The 20127-nt window shown below is 42.3% G+C and overlaps 1 protein-coding gene and 1 pseudogene across 8 annotated transcripts in view; one reads left to right on the forward strand and one right to left on the reverse strand.

The window, feature by feature from the left end:
• The window catches only part of ZNF559 (zinc finger protein 559), a 54021-nt gene that overhangs the window by 11802 nt on the left and 22092 nt on the right, over window positions 1-20127 (reverse strand). For 3 of the 8 annotated variants that reach the window (XM_050770371.1, XM_050770369.1, XM_050770368.1), the window contains exon 5: window positions 7131-7206. The exons of 3 other annotated variants lie outside the window; for them this stretch is intronic. In XM_050770371.1, coding sequence (XP_050626328.1) covers window positions 7131-7206 — 76 coding nt within the window. Of the gene's footprint in view, window positions 1-7128; window positions 7207-11412; window positions 12849-20127 lie in introns of those variants that run through there. 2 more of the 8 variants (XR_007721585.1, XR_007721584.1) reach the window with 2 other exon arrangements.
• Window positions 15551-16624, forward strand: LOC126943290 (UBX domain-containing protein 2A-like; annotated as a pseudogene).

Here is a 20127-nt window from a genome sequence, read left to right on the forward strand (position 1 = left end):
CAGCCTGGGTGACAGAGCAAGATCTCCTCTCATTAAAAAAAAAAAAAAAGGAATGAGGCTGGGCACAGCGGCTCACACCTGTAGTCTCAGCACTTTGGGAGGCCAAGATGGGCGGATCACGAGGTCAGGAAATCGAGACCACCCTGGCCAACATGGTGAAACTGCGTCTCTACTAAGAATACAAAAATTAGCCGGGCATGGCGGAGCACGCCTGTAATCCCAGCTACTTGGGAGGCTGAGGCAGGAGAATCGCTTGAACCCAGGAGGCAGAGGTTGCAGTGAGCTGAGATCGCGCCACTGCACTCCAGCTTGGCGACAGGGCTAGACTCCGTTTAAAAAAAAAAAAAAAAAAAAAAAAAAAGGAATGAAGCAGTGATACATGCTACAAAATAACCTTGAATTCATTACGCTAACTCAAAGCAGCTAGTCGCAAAGGACTACATAGTTCATGATTTCCATTTCATGATTCCATTTATATGAAATGTCTAGAATAGGCAGATCCACAGAAACACAAAGTCTCTAAGTGGTTACCAGTGAAATGGAGTGGAATGGGGAAATAACTGCTGATGAGTATGGGGTTCTCTTTGGGGCAATGAAAATGTTCTAGAGTTAGATTGTAGTCATGGTTGTACAACTCTTAATATACTAAAAACCACTGATTTATACACTTTAAATGAGATGAAATATATGATCTTATGTCAATAAAGCTGTTACAGAAGGGAATGTCCTTAATCTATCAAAAACATATAGCAAACATGTAAGTAGTGACAAGCTGAAAGCTTTCGTTCTGACACCTGGAAGGCAGCAAGGATTGCTCCTTCTAATGTTTCGGACGTCTTAGGCAGGGCAGTAAATTTGCGGGGCAGGAGTGGGGTCATAATAGGATTATAAAGGGAGAATAAACTTCTTATTCATAAACAATATGTGAATATGTAAACATCCGAAACAAACTACAGGTAAACTGAAAACTAAGGTCTGCTGCTTGCTGTATACAAAACATACACCCTGAGGGCTCAAAAAAGCACAAGTCCCATAGACGGGCATCTGGTCATACCTAGGAATTACACATTCATTTATCCTTTGACCCAACAACTTGACTTCCAAAAACAAACTTTGAAGACCTAAGTCCACAAATACGAATAAACACGCACAAGCCCACTCAGATGGAACAACTCAAATGCCCATCAAGCACTAGGGTGCATCCACATAACAGAGGAGAAAAAAAGGAACGATCTCCGCAAATTTATAATGCACATCCCAAGATATGCCTTCTAATAGCCGAAAGTGAGGCACACGAGGGCATTTTCTTGAGAAAAATAGTCTCATACTGGGGAAGACGTTTAAAGAGGACGGTACAGAAAGTGGAGAAGAGGCCCCGCCAACGCGCTCTGACCACATGAACCCACTCGCCTCCTCCCAGGGACCAACTTCCAGAATGGCCGCCCCAAGCCCAGCGGTGCTGGAAGGAGCCGCAGCCGGGGGCTCCGGGAAGAAACACGGCGATAGCCGGAGGCTTGGGCGGGAAGCGGCAGGCAAAGTCTGGAGCAGCCGGGGCTGCGCAGGGCGCCCTTGACCCCTTCCCTCCCCACTCCGCCGGCCTGACTAGCGGGGCGCACCTGGGCCTGGCCCGCTAGGACAACAAACGATACGAACACCTTTCTCAGCTGCAGGCGGCAGCGCTGGGAGACGGCGAGGCGATGAAAGCGCACTTCCGCTTCCGGCCAGCGGCTGTGAGGGGCGGGCTCCCCAGCTAGCGCATTTGGCGGATTCGCCCTGAGGACTTGGGAATGGGGAGTGGCAGACGGGCCTGCTCCCTTAGGGCGAAGGCTGTGACTCTTTATTCATTGCTTTACAGAAAATAAGAGGCACAAGCCAAGTAACTTGCTTGGGTCTCAAAGTTAAGTAAAAGGGTCCGCAGGAACTAGAATCCCTACGGTCTTCCCAAGGGAAAAAGCAAATGTCCCCAGAGGAAAATGGGACTCTGCAGCCACAGGAGGAAAAGGGGTCCAATTGCCCCCTTCCCTCTTCCTGAGCAAAGGAAGACCCCCGAGGTCAGGGATATTTTGGTCTGGACTCCAGTTTAAACAATTAAGTCCAGGTATTTAAAAAAACTGAGGGTCTCTGACAGCACTTGAAATTATCCGCCAACAAAGGAGATCCTGTTAGGACCAACAGGGTTTGATTCACATTTGCAAGATTGGAACCTTAGAATTAAAACTGAAAATCTCAGTCCGGTGGTAGAAAAAAAGATGGATTTTAAATGACTTTGGAGTTATTACTGTATTCAGACATCCCAAATCCAGGCTTTTAAAAAAATCTCAATAGCCTTTGTCCCTTTTCCAGACACTCCCATGAATAAAACTCCTACCTAGACAGAAGGATTTAAGAATGTTTAAGAGAATCATTATTTTTAAAATTATTATTTTTTTGAGACTGAGCTTTGCTCGTCATCCAGGCTGGAGTGCAGTGGCGCGCTCTGGGCTCACTGCAACCTCCGCCTCCCAGGTTCAAGCAGTTCTGCCTCAGCCTTCCAAGTAGCTGGGATTACAGGTGCCTGCCACCACGCCCAGCTAGTCAATTTTTGTATTTTTACTAGAGACGGGGTTTCACCATGACCAGGCCAGGCTGGTCTTGAACTCCTGACCTCAAGTGATCCACCCGTCTCGGCCTCCCAAAGTGCTGGAATTAGGGGCATGAGCGCTCGGCCAGAGATTCATTGTTAATGTTATTCACTAGAGCCACTCAGAACTAAGAATCCTGGCTAAAGGAAATCTCACTCCCTCCTGGCAGTTTGTGCCTCTCACATAGACCAGCTCCATAAAATAACTGCCTATAAACAGAAGATCCTTAAAGCACTAGGGATTAATTACTAACATTAGATTCAGGCATTAGGGCCATTGTGTTTAAAACAAAAATTTCAATCTACATCCAAAAAAGGAAAGATTTTAAGAAGTTAGGTTCTTTTCTTTACCACATTATTAGAGCCTAAAAAGGAACTACTAGGTGAAGTGTGAGGATATTTACACACGTTCATTGACCAAGGACTCTCGACTTTGTTCCGGGGACAAAGTGTGATGGTCTGAGGCAGAAGTAAAATGTCCATTAGCCCTCCTGAGCTCCATGGCAAACACACAGCCTCTGTTAATGCTGGTCTTGGCCTCCATCTGTATTCATGCAAGAGGTAGAACCTCTTTTTAAAAAAAAATTTTTTTTTTTTTGAAACGGAGTCTCGCTCTGCCGCCCAGGCTGGAGGTGCAGTGCCTTGGCACACTGCAAGCTCCACCTCCCGGGTTCACGCCATTCTCCTGCCTCAGCCTCCCGAGTAGCTGGGACTACAGGCGCCTGCCACCACGCACAGCTAATTTTTTGTATTTTTTTTTTTTTAGTAGAGACAGGGTTTCACCTTGTTAGCCAGGATGGTTTCGATCTCCTGACCTCGTGATCTGCCCGCCTCGGCCTCCCTAAGTGCTGGGATTACAGGTGTGAGCCACTGTGCCTGGCCTCTTTTTTTTTTTTTTCTAGAGAAATTGCCAAGGCTGCATGCATGCAGATGCAAGAGCAGACTGCTTGTTCACTGCAATACAGCTACCTCACTGATTACACCGATTCCATTTTTAAATTATTATTTTTTTCTGGAGAGGGAGGGTGGATAGAGAAGGAAGTCCCAGGGAGTCAAAGGCCCAGAAACTCAGTGGAATGTCTCTTCTCACCACAATCTGTTCTGCTCCCTGCTGCTGACAATTTCCACTGAGCCCTTCAAGGGTCTCCCACACACAGGACAAGGGCTGCTGCTGCTCCTACCTCCTCTCCCATGGACGCAAACATTGGTGGGAGCAATCCTTTTATTGTTATGGCAAAGAGAAGCCCTGAGGGTACCCACATGGATGCCTTCAAGGTGACAGGCAGAGCCTGAGGCTCTGAAAAAGGTTGGCCTAAAACTACTGCACTAGATATGCACTTCCTGCTTAGACCAATCTCATTTGAGAATTAATGATATAGCCTTTGCCTGCGCGGGGCCCTGTTCTGACTGCAGTCAGGTTTGGGGTAGGCAGTGTAGAAACCCCCATTTTCACAGGCATCTGTAAAAATCATGTTAGGGATTTATTTATACTAAGCCACAGTAGGTTCATGCAAATCTAAAAACACTTTATGACGTGTTTGTCTAAAATCCTTGATCTCTTAAAGCAATTAAAAAAAAAAAAAAAAGCAGGCCCCAAATTGAAAACTGGCTTTCCAATTTCAATGGGTAGTATTTCTTCCGTATGAAAAGTTTACATTTGTGAGTCCTGTATTATTATTGGCCAGATTTTCAGAATTATTTTAAAAGACTACTTTAGGATTTTCGTTAAAAGAAAATAAAGGATACTGTCACCATTTATGTATCAAAAACTGGCAAAATTGTGCCACCTCTGGATCCAGAGCAGAGACATATTTGAAAACAAATTCCTAATGAAACCAAACCTGGGGGTTTTCAGGGCTCAAAATCAAAACTTATAGCCTTGTTAAATGCTCATATATACTTTTTTTTTTTTTTTCCCCTGAGATGGAGTCACCCTCTGTTGCCCAGGCTGGAGTGCAATGACGCGATCTCGGCTCACTGCAACCTCCACCTCCTGGGTTCAAGCTGTTCTCATGTCTTAGCCTCCCCAGTAGCTGGGATTACAGGCGCCTGCCACTATGCCTGGCTACTTTTGTATTTTTAGTGGAGACGGGGTTTTGCCATGTTGGTTAGGTTGGCTTCGAACTCCTGACCTCAGGTGATCCCCCCACCTTGGCCTCCCAAAGTGTTGGGGATTAAAGGTGTGAGCCACCGTGCCCCGGCCTCACATATACTTTCAACTTTTCATTCCTTTGTCAACTGCAAGAATCGTAGTGTTTGACAAGTTGGGTGTTTCTTGTCAAATACTACAATTCTTGCAGTTGACAAAGGAATGAAAGTTTTTTTTTTTTTTTTTCAGTAGCTTGGCAAAACAATCCTCTTATTTCTGATGACAGCAATACTCTCACTTCCTTCTAATTCCTGAAAATCAGCATATAACATACTTTCATTTTATTGTGCTTTGCAGATAATGTGTGGGGTTTTATTTTTATTACAAATTGAAGGTTTGTAGCAATCCTCCACTGATGAAGTCTACTAGCACCATTTTTCCAATAACACATACTCATTTTGTTTCTCTGTCAGCATTTTGAAGCAAAGTATTTTACAATTCAGGTGCGTCCTTTGTTTTTTAGACATAATGCTACTGCACACTTAATAAACCTTTTTTTTTTTTTTAAAGATGGAATCTTGCTCTGTTGCCTAGGCTGGAGTGCACTGGCATAATCTTGACTCACTGCAGTCTCCACCTCCTGGGTTCAAGTGATTCTCCTGCCTCAGCCTCCCGAGTAGCTGGGATTGTAGGTGTGCTCCACCACACCTGGCTAATTTTTGTATTTTTAGTAGAGATGGGGTTTCACCATGTTGGAGAGGCTGGTCTTGAACTCCTGGCCTCAGGTGATCCACCACCCGCCTCAGCCTGCTAAAGTGCTGGGATTATAGGCATGAACCACCACGCTCAGCACTTTTTTTTTTTTTTTTTTTTTGAGACAGGGTATTGCTCTGTCACCCAGACTGGAATGCAGTGGCACAATCATAGCTTACTGTAGCCTTGAACTCCTGGACTCAAGCAATCCATCTGCCTCAGCCTCCTGAGTAGCTACAACTACAGCTACTCCACCACACCTGACTGATTAAAAAAAATCTTTTTTGTAGAGATGGGGTCTCGCTATGTTTGCCCAGGCTGGTCTCAAATTCCTATACTTGAGTGATTCTCCTACCTCAACTTCTCAAAGCACTGGGATTACAGGTGAGAGCCACCTCATCCAGCCAACGTAACTTTTATATGAACTAGGAAACCAAAAAATTTGTATGACTCGCTTTACTATGATGGTCTGTGGAAGCAAACCCACAAATCTCCAAGGTAGGACTGTATATAACAGTGAAAACCTGAAATTAAATAAACTGTATTGTCTACAGGTGCCAAAACAAAGGCAAAAAATAAGCAGCCCTTACTTATCTTTTACCTTGAGTGTGGTTCTGAATTTGAAGAATGGTTACTTAGAGGCAAAGTGATTGGGGAAAAAAAGATCAGTCTAACTCTTGATATTATTTCACCTAGACTTAATAGGTCTCCAGGGTCAGCAATAAGGGAGATTTTGGGTTCATCACAGGATCTCTAAAGTAAGTGGCTTAATGACAATATTGTGAGTTTTATTACTATCATGCTTATACTCTGAAATACTTCATTCTAACAGGACATGACATACATATCCAATTGGACAGATGCAGCTTGCTGAGTAACTTCCAAAACAAGAGAGAGGAAAGAAATAGGAGAGTTAAAAAAAAAAAAAAAAAAAAAAAAAAAATTGGGCATGGTGATTTGTGCCTGTAGTCCCAGCTCCTGGGAGACTGACGTGGGAGGATCACTTGAACCCAGGATGTGGAGGCTGCAGTAAGCTATGATCATACTACTGCACTCCAGCCTGGGTGACAGAGCAAGACCCTGTATCAAAGAAAAAAAGATATTTTGAACTGTGAGTTCTCTGCCCAGAGGCACACAATAATTCTAAATATCGGGCCAACAATATAGAACCCAGAAGAATGCAAATTGGCTGCTGTTAATTTTGGATGAGGCCAGAAAGTCTGGAATCAGTAACTAGGGTTCCCCTGTTAACTCTAAAGACTGGACAGACTCAAATGAAACAAGGTACTGGAATCCATCAGAGATGGTAGTGGATATTTCATCGTACACAGATCACTTAAGACAGTAACAATGGTGATCCCTCAAGGAGTTGTAATGAAGTGAGTCGAACCACAGGCATTTTATGGCATCCATTAAGGGCAAAACAACTGTGAGGTCATCAGACCTTGTGACAGTTACGACTATTAGAAAGTTTCCACTGGCATTTAGCAACAAAATCATTTGCCTTATTTATGATGTCATTTAACAAACGGAGAATGAGATTCAGGAAAGGCTAAGGGAAGGGCCCCAGACACATAGCTCAACACTAACAGCTGCAAGGCCCACATTCCAGCAGCTGGGCTCAAGTCTAAGCCCTCAACACCTAGGCTCTATGTGAGCAAACAGTACCTCTACAGGCTTTGCAACTCTGAAGCTGTTGGGACCCTGGAATCTTCCCAGTCAGCCGTCTAGTCCACTGAAGAAACTAATAATTAAAAAAAAGAAGAAAAAAGGGTATGAGCTTGGTTCTGATTATTGTTGTAGTACAAAAAAAACCACCTCAAGCTTAGTGATACAGAATAGCGGTTCTCAGGGTTGGTAAACTGCTGAGGGACCCAAAACACTTTCAGGGGGTCTGTGAGATTAAAACTACTGTTATAATAGCACAAATACATTCTTGACCTCTTCACCATATCCACATTTATACTGATGACACAGTATAACAGTGGACAAAAGTGCTAGTGCCTCAGCAGAAATTAAGGCAGTGGGCTGGGTGCCATGGCTCATGCCTGTAATCCCAGCACTTTGGAAGGCCAAGGTGGGTGGATTACCTAAGGTAAGGAGTTACAGACCAGCCCGGTCAACATGGCGAAACCCCGTCTCTACTAAAAATACAAAATTATCCGGGCGTTGTGGAGTGCGCCTGTAATCTCAGCTACTTGGGAGGCTAAGGCAGAAGAATCGCTTAAACCCGGGAGGCGTCGGCCGGGCGCGGTGGCTCACGCCTGTAATCCCAGCACTTTGGGAGGCCGAGACGGGCGGATCACGAGGTCAGGAGATCGAGACCATCCTGGCTAACATGGTGAAACCCCGTCTCTACTAAAAAAAATACAAAAAAACTAGCCGGGCGAGGTGGCGGGCACCTATAGTCCCAGCTACTCGGGAGGCTGAGGCAGGAGAATGGCGTGAACCTGGGGGGCGGAGCTTGCAGTGAGCTGAGATCCGGCCACTGCACTCCAGCCTGGGCGACAGAGCGAGACTCCGTCTCAAAAAAAAAAAAAAAAAAAAAAAAAAAAACAAAACAAACCCGGGAGGCGGAGGTTGCAGTGAGCCGAGATTGTGCCATTGCACTCCAGCCTGTGGCTAAAAAGAGAAAATTCTGTCTCAAAAAAAAAAAAAAAAAAAAAAAAAAAAAAAAAAAAAAAAAAAAGGCAGTGGCACTGAACTGCACGGTCACTGAATGCCTCACTGTCCCACACTTGGGATAAATAAAAATGTCCTTGAGGGAACAGAAAAAGTTAGAAAGCTTAGATCTGTCACCTTGGAAGTGTCTCAACACATGTAAACTTTTCTGATAGGATCAATGGTCATGTTCATGAAGGTTTATTTTAGACACTGTACTGTAAAATAGGTCAACATTTGGAAGATCTGGGTAATGAAGTAAATAACTATTTCCTTTCATTTTAGAAATGAGGGTCTCACTATGTTGTCCAGGCTGCTTTCAAACTCTTGAGTTCAAGTGATTCTCCCACTTTGGCCTCCCGAAGTGCTGAGATTATAGGCATAAGCCACTGTGCTGGCCCTATTTTCTAAGTCATGTAGTAAGGTATGAAATCATGCATTAATAAAGTAGCCAAAGTGCAAGATATAGGCTGGGCGCAGTGGCTCATGCCTGTAATCCCAGCACTTTGGGAGGCCAAGGTGGGTAACTGACTGAGGTCAGGAGTTCGAAAGCAGCCTGGCCAACATGGTGAAACCCTGTCTCTACTAAAAATACAAAAATTTGCCAGGCATGGTAGTGGGTGCCTGTAATCCCAGCTACCTGGGAGGCTGAGGCTGGAGAATCGCTTGAACCCAGGAGGCGGAGGTTGCAGTGAGTGGAGATTGCACCATTGCACCCCAGCCTGCGCAGCAAGGGCAAAATTCCATCTCAAAAAAAAAGAAAGAAAAAAAAAAAAGAAAAAAAAAGAAAGAAAGAAAAAAATAGTGCAAGACAAACAAATGGATTTTAATGTAACAGAAAAGAAACAATTCCTTGACAGGATTTCATATTCCATATTGCAACTAATCCTTCACAAACTACCATTTCTTGAGCTTTGGTGTAATATCAAAGAAAATTCAAAATTACCTGAAAATGCTTCTCTCTTTTCCAACTATATATCTCAGCAAAGCCAAACTTTCTATATATACTTTAATCAAAGCAATTAATGGCAAAAAATGTAGAAACAGGTATGAAAATTCAGCTGTCATCTATTAAGCTCTTAAGACATTAAAGAGATTTGCAAAAGCATGCAATATGCCACTCTTTCCACATTATTTTGTTGCTATTGTGGAAAAGTTATTTTTAAAAAGCATGTTATGTATATTACTAAAATATTTTTAAAATTTGCAATTTTTTTTTTTTTTTTGCAATGGAGTCCTACTCTGTCACCCAGGCTGGAGGCTGGAGCACAGTGGCATGATCGCAGCTCACTTCAACCTCTCCCCCTGGGTTCAACTGATTCTCTTGCCTCAGACTCCCGAGTAGCTGGGATTACAGGCACACACCACCATGCCAGCTAGTTTTTTTGTATTTTTAGTAGAGATGGGGTTTTGCCATGTTGGCCAGGCTGGTCTCGAACTCCTGACTTCAGCTGAGCTGCTGGCCTCAGCCTCCCAAAGTGCTGGGATTACAGGCAAAAGCCACCATGCCCGGTCTTAATTTCTAAAATATTAAATATTCACAGATAGAATGCCCATTGGCAAAAGATTTTTGGGGTGCTCAATTTTCGGAGTATAAGAGTCTCAAGATAAAAAGTTGAGAACTGCTGGTAAAGAACCATTACCACTCTATTATGTTAACAGATTATGGGGCAGGAATTTGGACAGGATACAGTAGGAATGAATGGCTTGTCTCTGCCTCACAATGTCCAGGGCCTCAGCTGGGAAGTCTTACACAGCTGATGCTGAATCCAAAGGCTGGGGGCTGGAATCACCTTGATTCTATCATCACTCTTGTATCTGATGTTTTCCTTGAAATGGCTAAAAGACAGACAGCAGCTGGTGGCTGCTGATGGCAGCCATCTACATGTAACGCCTCCCTGTTACAGCAGAGCTGCTAGTTCCCAAGAGGAAGCACTAAGAGGAGCAAGCATCTCAAGAGGGAATGTTCCAGGATAACCACGAGGGAACCGCATGGCCCTTTGTGGCCTCGCTGTGGAAATCTCACGGAATCATTTATGTCGTACTCCTTTGGGAAATGCAGTCAAAGGTCAGTGCAAATACAAGGGGGAGGTAAAACTATCAAAGAATTTTAGGGCCATGTTTTAAAACCATCAGAGTCTGCACGTGGCTACAAACTATTAATATTTATACTTCCCACATACAAGAAACACTTATCTTCCTAAGGCCACACCAAAGTCTCATGCCCGTAGTAGCAGACTCTGGTTTTATGTCCAGGATCTGGTCAACTAAGTAAGGTGCAATCCAGAAAAGAGGGCCAAGAGCAGTGGCTCACGTCTATAATTCCAGCACTCTGGGAGGCTGAGGTGGGAGGATCCCTTGAGTCCAAGAGTTCAAGACCAGCCTGGGCAACATAGAGACCCCGTCTCTACAAAAAATACAAAAATTAGGCGTGGTGGCATATGCCTCTGGTCCTAGCTACTCAAGAGGCTGAGGCAGGAGGATCACCTGGGCCCAGGAGGTCAAGGCTGTAGTGAGCTATGATTGTGCCACTGCACTCCAGCCTTGGCAAGAACAGCAAAATAAGACTCCCCTCTACTCCCCACAAACACATGCTGGGTGTGGTGGCATGTGCCTGTAGTCTCAGCTACTCAGGAGGCTGAGGCAGGAGGATCACTTGAGCCCAGGAATTCAAGGCTGCAGTGAGCTATGATCGCATCACTGAACTTCAGCCTGGGTGACAGAATGGGACCCCGTCTCAAAAAATTTTTTGAAAAGTGGCTGGGTACAGTGGCTCATGCCTGTAATCCCAGCACTTTGGGAGGCCAAGGCAGGAGGACAGCTTGAGCCCAGGAGTTTGAGACCAGCCTGGGCAAAATGGTAAAACCCTGTCTCCACCAAAAACAAACAAATAAATAGCTGGGCATGGTGGCATGTGCCTATAGTCCCGCTACTCAGAAGACTGCGGTAGAGGATCGCTTGAGCCTGGGAGGCAGAGACTGCAGTGAACCAAGATCATTGTGCCATTGCACTCTAGCCTGGGTGACACAAGTGAGACTCTGTCTCAAAAAATAAATAAAAATAAAAATTTAAAAATAACAATAAAAACAAATAAAAATCGTAAAAGAGTCCTTGGGTTTGGTTTCTTGAATATACTCCTGCTCCTCTAGATTTGAACATTTATAAGCTAAAGAGACGTTATCTGTTCCCCCACACAACCAATACAGAGTTTGGGACAGGAATGGGATAGTTAAAATAGACATTCCCATTAAAAAGGCCTGGGTGGGAAGAAATGGGATTCCACAGCAGCCCCTGACCCACAGCAATTCTTAAATTCAGGCAGAAACATGTCATCTGTTTCTTATGCACCAGTGCAACTCCACAGGAGTGATTCTTCTGAAGTTCTGTACTCTGAATCATACTTGCTTTCCCATAAAAAGTAAACATTTTCAACTGAGTAGTTTCACAGGCCTATTTCATCTGTTTTCTAACTGCAGTTTGGGGGTTCGAAGGTCTCTTTTCATTTTGTACTACTTCTTTCCATTTTATTTGGACAAAGTTGGCCTAGCTTTTGCCAGTGCAATAAAAACCCTTTTCCCATTTATCTCCATTAATTTTACTGGGTTTGTGTCATTAGACAAAAGCCATGGCTTAAATATATTAGGCCCTTCTCTATCTTGGACCCCTGTCTGTGAGACTGCAGGGGAACAATGCCCAGAAGGGATGCTGAGATGCTCTTTTGGTTAATGGAGAGGCACCTTATTTAAACTTCTACATACTATATCTATTCATAAGACTCTATCAAACACCAAACTAAAAGTCTCTGAGATCTTAAGAAATGGTTCTATGATAAAAGGTTTTTATAATAAAATCTCTCAGTGAACTACTATAGTCCCAGCTACTTGGGAGGCTGAGGTGGGAAGATCACTTGACCCCAAAGTTAGAAGCTGTGTAGTGAGTTATGATTGCATCACTGGACTCACGCCTGGGCAACAGAGTGAGACCTTGTTTCAAAAAAAAAAAAAAAAAAAAAGAAAAAAAATTAAGATCCATAAATGCTAAAAAAAAATAATAATAAAATAAAATCTCTCAGTGAACAAGCAGTGGAAGGGAACGTCATCAACCTAATAAAGCTGTCTTCAAAGGAATCCACAGCTAACATCATACTTAATGGTAGAAGACTGAACACTTTCTACCTAAGGTTGGGAATAAGACAAGGATGTGTGTTCTTACCACTCTCACTCAACACTACTGGAGGCCCTAGCCAGTACATTAAGAAAACATAAAGAAATAAAAGGCACAGATATCAGAAAGCAAAACTGCCTTAATACAGAGGACAGATTTGTTTATGTAGGATATTCCAAAAAGTTACAGGAATAGATAACTATACAAAGTTTGCAGGATTCAAGGTCAAATATAAATTATACACAATTGTAAATAATTTTATACACTAGCACTGAAAAATTGAAAATTTAAAACTAGTATTTATAATAGCATCAATAAAATGGTGCAATACAGAAAATCACAGAACACTGTTGAGAGAAATAAGACCTAAATTAACGGGGAGATTGTCTTAGTCCGTTTGGGATGCTAGAACAAAATACCATAGACTAGATGGCTTATAAACAACAGAAATGTATTGCTCACAGTTCTAGAGAATGGGAAGTCCAAGACTGAAGTGTTGGCAATTTGGTGTCTGATGAGGTCCCACTTCTTGGTTTACAGATGGTGACTTCTTGCTGTGTCCTCACAAGGCAGAAGAGATAAGCAAGCTCTCTGGAATATCTTTTATAAAGGCACCAATCTAATTCATTAGTGCTCTGCCCTCGTGAGCCTAATCGTCTCCCAAAGGCCTGACCTGCCAGTATCATTGGACTGGGGATTAGGATTTCAACATAAAAATTTTGGCGGTATGCAAACATTCAGATCATGGCAGAGATATTGTGTCTATGGTTCAGAACAGCCAATATTAGTAAGATGCCAATTCTCTAATTCATCTTTAGATTAAACTGAATCTCAGTTAAAAAAAAAAAAAAATCTCAGCAGGCTTTTTATGGAAACCAGTAAGTTTACTCTAAAATTTATGTGAAAAGGCCAGGTGCAGTGGCTCACGCCTGTAATCCCAGCACTTTGGGAGGTCAAGGTGGGCGGATCATGAGGTCAGGAGATCGACACCATCCTGGCTAACATGGTGAAACCCCATCTCCACTAAAAAACACACACACACACACACACACACACACACACACAATTAGCCAAGCGTAGTGGCACGCGCCTGTAGTCCCAGCTACTCAGGAGGCTGAGCTTGCAGTGAGCTGAGATTGCGCCATTGCACTCCAGCCTGGGAGACAGAGCGAGACAGTCTCAAAAAAAAAAAAAAAAAAGAAAAAAGAAACTTATGTGAAAAAACAAAGAACATGAACCATCCCAAATGATTCTGAAAATTAAGGTCAGTGATGGAACTCTCACACCACTTGCTTTCAAGATTTACTAGCAAGCTACCATCATCAAAAAAGTGTAGTATTAGCAGGCCAGATGTGGTGGCTCATGCCCGTAATCCCAGCACTTGGGGAGGCTGAGGTGGGTGGATCACTTGAGGCCAAGAGTTTGAAACCAGCCTGACCAACATGGTGAAACCCTGTCTCTGCTACAAACACAAAACTTAGCCAGGTGTGGTGGTGCGCGCCTATAGTCTCAGCTACTCGGGAGGCTGAGGCACAAGAATTGCTTGAACCTGGAAGGTGGAAGCTGCAGTGAGGTGAGATGGTACCACTGCACTCCAGTCTGGGTGACAGAGTGTGACTCTGTCTCAAAAAAAAAAAAAAAGTGTAGTATTAGCAAAAGGACAGACATAGATTAGTTGAACTGAATAGATCCCAGAAATAGATTTAAACATATGTGGTCAATTTGATTTTCAAAAAAGGTGCAAATAATCCAATAGACAAAAGACTGTTTTCAACCAATTGTCCTGGGGGAAAAAAAAAAAAATTCACATCCCTTCTACCCCTTCCAAAAGAAACCGTGACCCACGCATTGCAAAAAGGATCATAGAAGGGCTCATGCTTCCCAATTTCAAAAATTACTCTAAAGCTATAGTAATCACGGCAGTGTGGTTACAAACAGGTTAGACATGTACAATGGAGGTGAACTGAGAGTCTAGAAATAAATCTTAAATGCTGGGCACAGTGGCTCACATCTGTAATCCCAACACTTTGGGAGGTCGAAGCCGGAGGATTGCTTGAGCCCAGGAGTTCAAGACCAGTCTGGGCAACAAGATGAAACCCTGTCTCTACAAGAAATACAAAAATTAGCCAGGCGTGATGGTGTGCACCTGTAGTCCCAGCTACTTGGGAAGCTCAAGGGGGAGGATCACTTGAGCCTGGGAGGTCAAGGCTGCAGTAAGCCCAGATCACACCACTGCACTCCAGCCTGGGTAACAGAGCAGGACCCAGTCTCAAAATAAATAAATAAATAAGCCTTTACATTTACGGTCAACTGACTTTTGACAAGAGTGCCAAGACAATTCAATGGGAGAAACAGTCTTTTCAACAAATATGCTAGGGTAACTGGGTGTTACATGCCAAACAATGAAGCTGGATACACTGTTCACAGCATGCATAAATATTAGTTCAAAATGGATCACAGAACTAACGGTAAGAGCTGCAACTATAAAAATCCTACAAGAAAATATAAAAGACTTCATGACCTTGAGTTGGCAATGGTTTCTTAGATTTGAGACCAAAAGCATAAGAAAAAAATAAATTTAAAACTTTTACGCTCAAAAGGATGCCATCAAGAAAGTGAAAGGACAACACAAAGAATGAAAGAAAATACCTGTAAACCATTTATTTGATACGGTATTTGTAGCTAGAATTTATAGAGCTCTTGAAACTCAATAATAAAAATAACTTAATTTAAAAATGGCAAAGGATCTAAACAGACATTCTCCCAAAGAAGACAGACATATAGTCAAAAATTGATGAAAAGATGATCAACATCTTTAGTTTTCAGGTGAGCTAAGCCCAGAGAAAAAAAAAATAATAAAAATCTTTAGCCACCAGGGAAATAAAAATAAAAAACAATGAACACTATTTCCCACCTAATAGGTGTTATCAAAAAAAAGATAATAAAAAAGATAGTTACTAAATGGTAAAAGATTCAATGATTTACTCCCAAGACCAGAAACAAGACAAGACTGGTCTCTCAACTTCTATTTAACAATACACTCCAGGTTCTAGTTAATGCAATAAGGAAAATACAAAACGCATACAGATTGGAAAGCAAGAAGTAAAAAATTTTATGTGCAGACAACAGAATTGTCCTAGTAGAAAATCTGACAGAATCAACTAAAAAGCTGCCAGAGGCTGGGTGCTGTGGCTCATGTCTATCATCCCACCACTTTGGGAGGCCGAGATGGGTGGATCGCTTGAGCCCAGGAGGTCTAGACCAGCCTGGGCAACATGGCGAAAGCCCGGCTCTACTAAAAATACAAAAAAATTTAGCTTGGCGTGGTGGGGCACGCGTGTAGTCCCAGTTACTCTAGAGGCTGAGGCACAAGAATTGCTTGACCCCCAGAGGCAGAGGTTGCAGTGAGCCAAGATTATGCCACTGCACTCTAGCCTGAGATACAGAGCGAAACTCGTCTCGAAGCAACAACAAAAAAAGCCCATGCGCGCTCCTCAAGTCTGCAGGCAGTGGGTGTGGGCGAACACTTGGCGCCTGGTGGAGACAGAGGCAGACGGGATTATCAACAGCACAGCCGGGGTACTGGAGGTGGTCTGGGGTGAGGTGCTCCGGGTCTGAAGGGCTCTAGCCAAATGGTGCTGGTGGCACCTGAGCTGAGTGAGGCTGAGGCTTGGTGGCTGTGCTCGGAGTAAGGCAAAAGAAAATGAAAGAAGTAGATAATCTTGAAAGTATAAAAGACTGGGTTTATGAAACAGGACCTGACAATCAACCTGTTGGTGATAATCAATAAACAAATTGTGAATAGTTTGTTGATAGCCTTTTTGAGGAAGCTCAGAAGGTTGGTTCCAAATGCTTGTCTCCCACTTAACAGAAGAAACAGGTAGATGTAAACATAAAATTACAGAAAAATGGATTCGCTGTCAACGATTTCGGAAGTTATTCAAATGGTGCAAGTCAGCAGTTTTGGAACTCCATCAAAAAGGGGGAATTACCTTCAGAATCACAGGGAATTTTTGATAAAGAAGAGGTGGGTGTTAATGTTGAAGACAAGAAAAACGAACTATGTATGTCTACAAAGCCTGTCTTCCAGCCCTTTTCAGGACAGAGTCACTGATTAGGAAGGGTAAGCCATATCAAAGACTTCACTGAAAAATACCGAGGATCTCAAAAGAAGTCCTCCCTTTTCCCTGGCAACAACTCTTCCTGTCCTCAGGTTGTTAGACGAAACAATCACACTGGAGGAAGCAGATTCACAGAATGCTGCCGTCATTCAGAGACTCCAAAAAACTGCTGCACCTTTTCGAGAACTTTCAGAGCACCGATTTTTGATAGACTAAGTGGAAAATTTGCAGAAATGATGGTTGTAAGCAGACATGCAAACCAAACTGGGGACTGGACTGGAGAAGTCAGATTCACTGGACTTTTGGTTCGGGTACCATTGAACTCTCTCCTGAAGAGATGTTTAGATAAGTGCAAGTTAGAAAAGTAGCATATGCCCCGTCTCTACTAAAAAATACAAAAAAAAAAAAAACTAGCCGGGCGAGGTGGCAGGTGCCTGTAGTCCCAGCTACATGGGAGGCTGAGGCAGGAGAATGGTGTAAACCCGGGAGGCGGAGCTTGCAGTGAGCCAAGATCCGGCCACTGCACTCCAGCCTGGGCAACAGAGCGAGACTCTGACTCAAAAAAAAAAAAAAAAAAAAAGTAGCATATGACTGGAAACTATATTCTGTGCACTTTTTCCAAAAGGCTACTCAGAAAAATACACTTATTTCAAATACTAATTATCAAGATATATTAAATAGCTGTATTATTTAGAATCTTAATATGGTATAAATTGGCAAATATGTTCACAATATTATTCAAACATCATTCCCAAACAGGGATTTATTTAAATGTTAGCTGTCTCAGAGTTATTAAATGGTTAATACATTGAAAAATTATACATGGCAGGTTTAAAAGCATCGACGGAATTATTTTACAATTTAGATGCAAAGTTGGAGAGCCGTTTTTACCACAGCTATGCCTAAACCTCAAAGTGTCCTTGGTTATCACTCCATAATGGCAACGTATGTATATTTGAATATTAATTTGGCAGCCAGGTGTGATGGCTCATGCCTGTAATCCCAGCACGTTGGGAGGCTGAGGTGGGTGGATCACCTGAGGTCAGGAATTCAAGACCAGCCTGGCCAACATGGTGAAACCCCGTCTCTGCTAAAAATACAAAAATTAGCTGGGCGTGGAGGCGGGTGCCTGTAATCCCAGCTACTCAGAAGGCTGAGGCAGGAGAATCACTTGAACCCGGGAGGTGGAAGTTGCAGTGAGCCAAGATTGCACCACTGCACTCCGGCCTGGGCAACACAGCAAGAAGACTCCATCTCAAGAAAACAAACAAAAGGCCAGGCGCGGTGGCTCAAGCCTGTAATCCCAGCACTTTGGGAGGCCGAGACAGGCGGATCACGAGGTCAGGAGATCAAGACCATCCTGGCTAACACGGTGAAACCCCGTCTCTACTAAAGATTACAAAAACTAGCCGGGCGAGGTGGCGGGTGCCTGTAGTCCCAGCTACTCGGGAGGCTGAGGCAGGAGAATGGCGTGAACCCGGGAGGCGGAGCTTGCAGTGAGCCGAGATCTGGCCACTGCACTCCAGCCTGGGTGACAGAGCAAGACTCCGTCTCAAAAAAAAAAGAAAACAAACAAAAAACAAATATGAATCTGGCGACGATATCAAAGATCTATTTTCATTTAAGAATAAAATTGCGGCCAGGTGCAGTGGCTCACACCTGTAATCCCAACACTTTGGGAGACCAAGATGGGAAGATCTCTTGAGGTCAGGAGTTCAAGACTGGTCAACATAGCGAGACCCCCATCTCTATTTTTTTTATTTAAAAAAATTAAAAAAGAATAAAATTATGTAGGTTAGTATAATATTAATATAAAAAATATTCCAGAACAGGTTTAACAAGGCTGCAGCATACGAGATGAATATATGTACAAAAACTGTATTCCAGGTAGTAGTGAACTAGCAGAGAAATTGAAATCTTTAAAATACCATCGGCAATAGTGTCAGAGAAAAAATGCCTAGGAAGACCCAAACACCAAAAAACACAAACATTGCTGAGAAAAAAATTGTAAATCCTAAATAAGTGGAGAGATATATTATGCTCATGGGTTGAAATGCTCAATATTGTGAAGACATCAATTAATCTACAGATTCAACACAATGATAATCAAAATCTTAGTGAGTTACTTTGGGGGTGTGGGGTGGTGGTGGTAGAAATTGACAACCTGATTCTAAATTTTATATGGAAATACAGAAGTCCTAGAAAGGAAGTAAGTCAACAAAGTACAGCCACATCAAGACCAAATGTGGCTCATCGTCTATAACTGTACAGGTTGAATGGAATGTGAGAACTATTTTTATATTTTAAAAGGTCTGTAACAGAAAAAAGAACATGCAACAGAAACTATATACAGCATGTAAAGCTTAAAATCTCTACAATCTGGTCTTTTACAAAAAACTTTGCCAACCTCTGACCTAAAATAGGACAACTCCGAAAAAGAAAAAGCTGGAGGACTAACTCTATCTGCAAAAGTTATCAAGTTGTTAAGAGAGGGTAGTCTTGGAATAAAAGATAAGTAGCTCTATGGAACAAACAGTTGAGAAGCAGACATATGTATAAAGACAACTGATTTTCAAGAAAGAAGCAAAGGCAATTAAGTGAAGAAAGGATAGTCCTTTCAACAAATGATGCTGGAACAATTAGATACAAAGAAAAAAAAAAACCTACAACTTTGATCCAATCTTTGTGCCATGTAAAGATTTTAACTCAAAATGCATCATGTACTGGTACCACAAGTACAACATATATTAAATATATTGTAATACACATACTCCTCAACTTACGACAGGGCTATGTCCTGATAAACCCATTTTAAGTTGAAACTATCGTAAGTTAACAATTTGTAACCTCATTGTAAAATGAGAAATATATTGAATGCATAATGTGTTTCCACCATTGTAAATTAAAAACAATACTAAGTCAAACTCTTATAAATTGGAAACTGTATTTATGTTACCTGTTAAAATGAAATGTTTTATTATATAAACGTACATTAAATGTAAAGTATTAATATATCAAATACACTAATAGGTTTAATATTAAATAATTACAAATTTTAAACTCCCAAAATTCAATAAAAATTACAAAACCACATGATCGTGCCACTACACTTCAGCCTGGGTGACAGAGCAAAACCCTGTCTCTACTAAAAAAAAAAAAAAAAATTCAAAGCCAATATAAACAGGCAAAAGATTTGAACAGACTTCCCCAAAGGCTTCAAGAGGGCCAGTAAGCATGTGAAACCACGTAAAACATCATTAGTCACTGGGGAAATACAAATTAAAACCATGATACTACTGCACACCTATTAAAACGGTCAAAATAAAAAAGACTGACCATACCAATGATTGGCAAGGATGCAGAGGAATCGCAACTCTTATATACTGCTCATGGAAATGTCAAATAGCACAACCACTTGAGAAAGGTTTAGCAGTCTCTTAAAAAATTAAACGTACACTAACATATGATCTGATCATTCCACTCTTAATTATTTAAAGAAATAGAAGCATATGTTAAAAGAATAATCTGCATATGGGTGTTCAAGGCAGTTTTAATTGAAATAGCCAAAAGGTAGAAATAACACATGGATAAACAGCTTGTGGCATGCCTTACAATGGAATACTATTCAGCAGTGAAATGGACTCTACAACATAAATGGATCTAGAAATTATCCTGAAAGATGCCAGACTATGAGATTCCATTTATATGAAAACTGTACA

Source organism: Macaca thibetana, chromosome 19 (genome assembly GCF_024542745.1).
Source record: "Macaca thibetana thibetana isolate TM-01 chromosome 19, ASM2454274v1, whole genome shotgun sequence".
Classification (NCBI taxonomy): Eukaryota; Metazoa; Chordata; class Mammalia; order Primates; family Cercopithecidae; genus Macaca; species Macaca thibetana.